This window comes from Egretta garzetta, unplaced genomic scaffold (assembly GCF_000687185.1).
Source record: "Egretta garzetta isolate BGI_Z169 unplaced genomic scaffold, ASM68718v1 scaffold638, whole genome shotgun sequence".
Classification (NCBI taxonomy): Eukaryota; Metazoa; Chordata; class Aves; order Pelecaniformes; family Ardeidae; genus Egretta; species Egretta garzetta.
Genome location: NW_009260676.1, coordinates 617,147 through 624,748, shown reverse-complemented (window position 1 = coordinate 624,748; position 7,602 = coordinate 617,147). Strand labels below are relative to the sequence as shown.

The following is a 7,602-nucleotide window of genomic DNA, read 5'->3' as shown; positions in this document are numbered from 1 at the left end:
CCCCCCCCGCGTGGATCTCAAATAAGAAATTCCCTCCAGAGGAAGTGTCATTTAAAATTACATGGCATCTAGGCTGAAAGCAGTCTTGAAGGAGGAGGTTTGCTTTGCTTAGCTGTTGGTTATTATTTTCTGGGTAGCTATATGCACTTCAAAGACATAAGTCACTGAATAAAGCCACCCTGCTGTCTCTTTCCTTCATGGCTAATGGCAGGTACACCTAGCTACAGACCTGATCCTGCAAACACCTGATGCTGCACTTCATGTTTCTACTACATATTCCCACCGAAGCAATAAACACAAGTAGGATTTAACTTGAAGTTGTATCAGCTTCCTGCCGAAGCACATTGAGTCTGAAAAAGCTTTTTAAAGTGCCTCTGCATCACTTTGGGGTTTGTGCATTTGCTTGAAGAAACAAGTTAATTTTAAACATTTTTTTTTCCCCCCCTCTCCCTTTAAGGATATAGCTTTCTGCAACCAGAATCCATGGAAGCTGTGGCCAGAAGACAGGAATTGGTTCAAAAGCAAAACATTGCCAGGTAATCAATAGTAAGCTTTACTCTGAGGTACGTGTCAGGATTAGGGCAGCAAAGGCAGATGGAAATGATTAAGTCGCAGACTTTTTGTGGGTTTTTACTTACAGTGATTGAGATACTTTTTCAAATCCCCCAGAGAAGCAGAGGGTCCTCAATTACCTCTGAAGGTCTCCAGCTACTGAGCTTCCTGCTTGCCCCTATTCTGCTTTTAGCCTTAAAATAATATAATAAAAAGAAAAAAAAAACCCAAAACTTTCAGCTTGGTTAAAGAAACAAAGCTACAAACTTCAGCCCTAGCCCTTGAACTCTAGATCCAAACACCCTGAAATTACAAAAAGTCAGAAACAAATCCAAACTTTACAGCTGTGTGCTATCACACACAACATTTTAAGCCTCTACATCTGGGCCCTTAGGATGATTAGCTATGTCTCCACCCTACCAGGGTAGACAGCTTTCCTAGTTTAACCAAATAGTCTGAATGTCAGGGTGACTACAGGGAGTCCAGTTATTTGTACCAGTTTCAGTGTAATCAGTAGCTGGTTAAGTAACCACCAGTGCCCTCCCTCACAGCCACACCATTTCCATAGAGGAACTCTAACTTCAACCATGCCTGCATTGGGCTTCAGCACAGTACTGAGTAGCAGCGCCCCTCACACACTAAGACTAAGAGCAAAGAACCATTAAGTTCTGAGTAAGCACCCCAAAAGAATTATGACAGAAGCATTTTGAGCTCTTCAGTCAGCAAAGCTTGATTGCTGAACCCCTCCAAGCACAAGATCTCTATCAACAATGCATTTACATACAGCTCCTGCCACATGGCAAAAACCCTGAGAAAAGCAAGTAAAATAGCTAGCAGCAAGCAGGGCCGGCACATGTCCCCTCAAGCACATCAGAGCTGGTCCTGCCTGTTCAGGCTTTTCCCTCAGCGTCCCCTCAAGCACATCAGAGCTGGTCCTGCCTGCCCTCAACCCCCCAAACCCAGGAAAAAAACCCAACATAAAAGAGCTCAGTCTAAACCTATGAGATAACATTTTACCCCAGTCTTTTGCCATCCTGGAAACTTCCACTAGCTTCACACTGCCTTCTACCAGCACACATCACCTTTACAGCTGCACTGGCTCCTTTCACCCTTTATAGAAATCAGGTGCTGGCAAACAATCTCCTGCACTTGCTGCAGCTGTGCTGCTGAGCACCTGGGAGCAAACCCTTGTTCTCCAAGGGACTCTGCCTCATCCCAAAGCTCAGTGAGCCCCCATCTGCTGGTCCTCAGAGGAACTGACTATCTCATCTGGAGGAGTAGTCAGGAACATAATGCTCTCTGCTGTTTATCTCCACCTGAAGAGCTGTGTGTATGTAATGACAATTGGGCAAAGATGTACAAGGACACAGTACATAGACAAAACACTTCCACGGGATCTCTGAAAGCAGAAAATTAATAATTTGGAGGTTGTTGCGAAGATGAAAAGAGGGCAGAGAAAAATCCCTGAATGTTATGGAGTGATCAACTAATTCCTCCTTGCAGCAATCATCTGAATAGATACTTTTGCCCAAACTGTGTTCCTGACATTAACGAGAAGCCTCCTAAAAGTCAGACTCTCTCTGACCTGTCATCCTCATTGCACTGTTAAGAAAGCTATCTTGGCACACTTTGAAGACTTGGCTGCCCTCACAAGCCCTTTTCCAAAGACAAATGTGGAAGTCCCACTGAAAGCTCCTCAAAGCAAGGAAGGCAAGCTGAACCATACCTGGTTTGTGTCTGGTAGATTGTCTCCTCCCTTCTCTCAGCTCCAGCTGAAGCTGTGGAGCTCTAGGAGCTATAGCTTTCTGTCTGATCACTAAGCTTGGCTCCAGAGAAAGCTGATGCCAGCAAAGGTTGGTACAATGGAGACACATACTACTCCTTGTATTCTCATATCTCACTGGTAAGTGTTCCTACCTGCTATGCCGGGGGCAGGAAGCTGCCACAGACCCTGGAGCATTGGCTTTATCCACCAGGAGGGAGATGAGTTGAACACAGACCACCAGGATCTCACCCTTTCACACTCTCAGGGCCATGCTCAGGTACCAGGCACTATGGGGAGTGACTCAAGAGACTTACATTAGCTTACTCTGAATGTATGCACAGGTTCCCTAGATGATATAATTCTAGTTCTTTATCACTTGCAGTATCACTGCCATTTTCCAGTTTTCAGTGTAAGTTTCTGATTGGTAACGTAAATAATTTATTTTCTTTAGTCTTTGACCCTTATGACCCTGGAGACAATTTTCCAAATCCCAAGTGAGAATAATCACTGTAATAATGCCTGGATTTCCAATACACAAAGTACACTTTTTTGTCTGAAATGTTATCCAAAGGCACCACATGGAAGATATATTTTCTCTTCCTTTCAGTTTACTATATGTATCTGGCAGTGCATTAAATATAGCCAGGTTTGTCATTCCATCTGCAGTTTGTGACCTCTCACACATAGCAATATAGTGGAGAGAGAAGAAAAGCAGTGCTCTTACCTATTCAACCATCTGAGTTTTAATCTGCCACTGAAAAAAAGAGGCAATGAAAGAACTGACCTGCCCTAACTGCTTATGCTCTGTGTGTCTCTTAGAATGGAAATGGAGATGAGTGCTATTTTGCAGCAAAAAGAAATGGAGAAAGCTCATCGGAAAGGGCTACTGGGCCTGGAAGCACCTTTCCTTTACCACGGGATGCCAGCTAGTCCCATTGCTTTCCGTGGCAGGCACAGACTACCTGAAGGCCATCTTCCCAGCGACTTATATGTTCATCGTACCACCCTGGATGAAATTCATGGCAACACTATGCTCATGGCAACCAGCCCATACCCCCCCGTCAGCACTTTGCAAAGGGAGAGGGGACGTCGACCAGGGAGAAGAGCTGGAAATCACAAAACTGCAGACTGTAGTGCCAATGGCACAAAGAACCAAGCTGACGACAAAACCATGGACCCTGCTTCAGCTGCAGTGGATGATGAGAAAGAAGACAAGAAAGAAGCAGAGGTGGAGACACCAAACAAACATGAACAAAGCAAAAACCAGACCGAGCCATCTGCAGTTGCCAAAAACTGTAAAGAGTTTGAACAAAGCTTGAGAAAAAACTGTGCTACTCATGAAATTTCTGCTGAAACCAACAGCTGCAGCAATACAAATGAGAAGGAATCTAATAGCTCCTGTGCTGCTTTTGATGACAAGTACATGTACCCTTCTGCAATCCCATTCTCAGCGTTACCATATGGATTTCCAATACCCAGCAACCCATTGCTACCTTCAGGTTTGTGAAGTCTCCAGATTACAGTTAGAGTGGCATGTTGATATTATTTATTTTTATTAATTTGCTCTCTTATTTCTTCCCTCTGTTTTAAGTAAACTTTTGGTATGATAGAGTCATGGCAACTAAATGTAGAATTCATACGCTGCAAATAGTACTAACTTGGGAAATCCAAATCAGCAAAGGTGAAGAGTGGTGTTCCCTACCTGCACACAATGGAGGTTTCAGCATCTCAGGTAGCAGCGCCTTACTTTGCAGGACAATGCGATTGCCAGGCAAAAAGTCACAAAGCACCTTCCTGACTGTTTCAATGCTCTATGCCACACACCATACCGCTGCAGGATGTCATCCTGTGTTTATATCAGTCCCTGGGGACAACACTTGTCAACCCTAAGCTGTCAAGTTCAGCAGCACTTTGAGGTTCTCCACAATTCTGTTCAACATTACATTGTCTCCTCTCCTGGTGGTCGGGGGGAAATGTAGCAGCAGGAAATATACTGATCGTAATCCCTGCATGTTTCAAACAGGTCAAGGTATCCCCTTAGAAGCTACACTCATCTAGGAATAAATTTATCCCTGAGACTTGACCTCCCCAAGAACAGAGCATAAGCTGCAGGCCTCTCCAGCCACTGTGCAAGAATCATCGTTGCTAAAGCTTTGCAGCTCTTCTTAAACGCACCAGTGGCAGTGGATAAGCCCTGCAAAACTTCCCATTACCTGAAATGAGAACAGGCTGGAGTGTTTGTCCAGGATCATCTACCAAAGACATACTGTATCACTGAAAAATATATAATGCACATTAAGTATTCAGTTCCTGTCTGCAAAAGAAATTTCAATTAAAATAAACAGAATTGCTGAATGAAATGGTGAGCTAGCCTCTCTCTTCTGCCCGTAACTTTTCTATATGGCCTTCTAACTCACAGCAGGCACTATGAGTTAGCAAAGGCTTGGTTCTGTTCTACTGAAATACTAGTCATGTTAAAATAACAGTAAAGTCTAAAGAATCAAAAGCATTGGATAATATACTCATTAGAGAAAACACTGCAGTATGATTTGTATGTATAGTGACTGGTATGTACAGTACCAGCAGTAAACAAAAGAAGCCACCAGAAGAAAACCCTCCAGAATCAGCTACTACTGACGATGTGGTGATTTTGGTGTCTAGGACTCCAGTTATCTGTGGCTACACACTGCTGTTAACGTATTAGGTTCTGGAGAAGTGTAAAAATTTTCATGTCATTTCCTATTGATTTGCCAGCAAAGTCCTACAAACATAACACTTGCATTTCCTCCTCAAAGGAGCACATGGCCTGATCCTGAATGGGGAAGACATTTCTTCCATTGAAGACATTCGCAAGTGGACCGTTGATGATGTATACAACTTCATCGTCAGCCTCCCAGGCTGTTCAGATTATGCCCAGGTGATAATAAACATCCATCACATTTTCAGGTCTTTAGGAGCACCTAGATTTAAAGGTCATCAAACAAATGTAAATGTTGGAGGTTAATTGGTTGTCACAAAGTTACAAACGCAATAGTAGTTTTCATTGTGCTTCAACATATGAAGGCACTTGCTTCTTAAAGGGAAAGGCAGTGCCTGCTCGGAGGGGTTACACGCACTTGTGCTGCAATCTGGAGATATTGGTCATGACACATACCAGGAGGACCAGCAGCAAAACAAGAGTATAAGTAAAATATCTTAGCCCTGCACAATTTTTATGCAGTAGCAGCAAAACAAGAGTATAAGTAAAATATCTTAATTTTTTTCACCCCACTAGCCCTGCACAATTTTTATGCAGATTAAAGCAATTTTGCATTCTTGGATATTGGTAAAACCTGTCTACCGCCCTGAACTCTTACAGGCACTATTCAATTTGAAAAACGGAGTATCATTAGAAATGCAAGCAAAGAGGTTGAAATCTTGTGTATTCCTGGTAAAGCCTTCATGAGATCAATGCTATTCTGTCATTGGTAGTAGACTGCCAAGAGCCAAGAACAAGCAGAGAAGCTACAGGCAAATGTGCTGATATGCACACACCTCATGCTGCAGTTAAGAGATAAATATGAAGATAAACCACTCAAATTATTATTTCCTCCTTTTACTGTCTATGCCTCAGGATTAAGCATAAAAAATAACAAGTGGAGTTTGTTTTAGCACACCATGATATGTTTTATCATTTCATAAGGTATTTAAAGACCATGCTATTGATGGAGAAACCCTCCCGCTGCTAACAGAGGAACATCTCCTGGATACAATGGGATTAAAACTCGGACCAGCATTAAAAATCCGCTCTCAGGTATGACCATTAAACGTATGCCAAAATGGCAAGTCATAGAGACATGAAAGAGTCAGAAGGTAACAGGATGAAATTTTTCCAAAATAACCACATTTCTCACTGATAAGGTGACCATCATAATATTAGGAGAAATAAGTCCAGCATAGTTTGCTTTTGCTTCTCTTGGTGTTACCACAGCATGCAGAGAGACACTAAGGGGAGGTTAGGACTGACAGTTTGAGGGATACTTAAAGTGGAGTCAGGATACAACAACACTGGAGACTAGGCTGAGGCTGGAAATGGAAAAGACCTGTTTGACGAATTAGCTCAGTTCCACTCCTCTTTTCCTTCCCCAGCTGGTAAGAACTGCTCTGATACACATTTGCTTTTGCTCCAGCCTGGCTGTTCAAACATACTAAGTAGAGGTTCCTACAGCCTTTTCTGGGACTATAATCTTACAGGTCCCACTGTCAGGCTGTCCCTTTATGTTTAAAGTTTTCTGCTCTTAATATCAACTCTCTGTGTGTTTCTATTGTTGCCTGGTTCTTTTCCTTTTCTTTAACCCCTTGCGCTCCTTCACTCTTCTCTCGCTAAAACCACCTTCCCCACTCCTGGCTGGCAGTTTGCCTCCCCTCTGTCCCATGGGTGCTACAGCACCTAGAGAGCAAGAGGAGCATGCTGTCAGACCCAGCATGCTGGGCTGTTTCCCAAGCCGAGTATTGCCAAGCTCCTTCCACAAGAACCTGGGCCTAGATAAATATGGGAGGGAAAACGGAAGAGATTTTTTTCACTTTTGCTAATCACTTTGAGATGGTTGGGATCTCCTGGATGTCCCTGGCATTGCTACATGACAGTCAGCTTTGACATTTAATGGCTTTAACACCATCTCAAGAAGCAATTGCTGCAATCGTGTTTTTGTCTTTAAAGGTGTCTCGACGTCTGGGCAACGTGTTCTACATGATGAATCTTCCTCTGTCCGTGCCCCTACCACCTGCTCCAGGCAAACCCTCACATCAGCCCTCCGACATAGCCTCCCCCCTTCACTGCAACAGCAGTGGCGATACGCTGGATAGTCCCTGCTCTCAGGACCCAGAAACTTCAAAAGCAGTGGAACAGATCGTTTCAGAAAGCAGGGAAAATCCATGTGACGCAGCTGGATCTCAGGCTGACTTCCAGATGATCACTTTTCAGAAAAGTTGAGCTGAGTCCAGGAAAGTGTTTTTAATAAACAGGAACCTCTGGTTACAAAGTGTTTGAGAAGATAGCTACAGCCTGAAACCTCTGTATGACTGCAGCTGAATGAAATAAGCTGTAAATGCAGCATGAGGAAGCATGGTATCTGAAAAGCATTTAAAAAATGCAACTACATGCTAGTGCAATTACTTTCAAGTGCAATTCAGTGAAAAGAATACCAGTACAGTTAACAGGTAAATTTAATTTTTCATTCAAGTCCAGTGTTAACACTGAAGTCTGTCAGGCTCAAGAGTGCGCTGTCTTACAGTGTGTTCCTGCT

At 43.3% G+C, this 7,602-nt stretch overlaps 1 protein-coding gene and 1 long non-coding RNA gene across 2 annotated transcripts in view; one reads left to right on the top strand and one right to left on the bottom strand.

The window, feature by feature from the left end:
* SAMD7 (sterile alpha motif domain containing 7) overlaps nt 1–7,289 on the top strand; it is an 8,447-nt gene extending 1,158 nt beyond the window's left edge. The window contains exons 3-7 of the mRNA XM_035901185.1: nt 458–536; nt 3,137–3,816; nt 5,113–5,234; nt 6,000–6,110; nt 7,017–7,289. Coding sequence (XP_035757078.1) covers nt 458–536; nt 3,137–3,816; nt 5,113–5,234; nt 6,000–6,110; nt 7,017–7,289 — 1,265 coding nt within the window. The remainder of the gene's footprint in view (nt 1–457; nt 537–3,136; nt 3,817–5,112; nt 5,235–5,999; nt 6,111–7,016) is intronic.
* Nucleotides 4,949–7,602, bottom strand: part of LOC118452981 — a 9,501-nt gene continuing 6,847 nt past the window's right edge. Inside the window, exon 3 of the long non-coding RNA XR_004842865.1 lies at nt 4,949–5,277. This is a non-coding gene — a long non-coding RNA (uncharacterized LOC118452981). The remainder of the gene's footprint in view (nt 5,278–7,602) is intronic.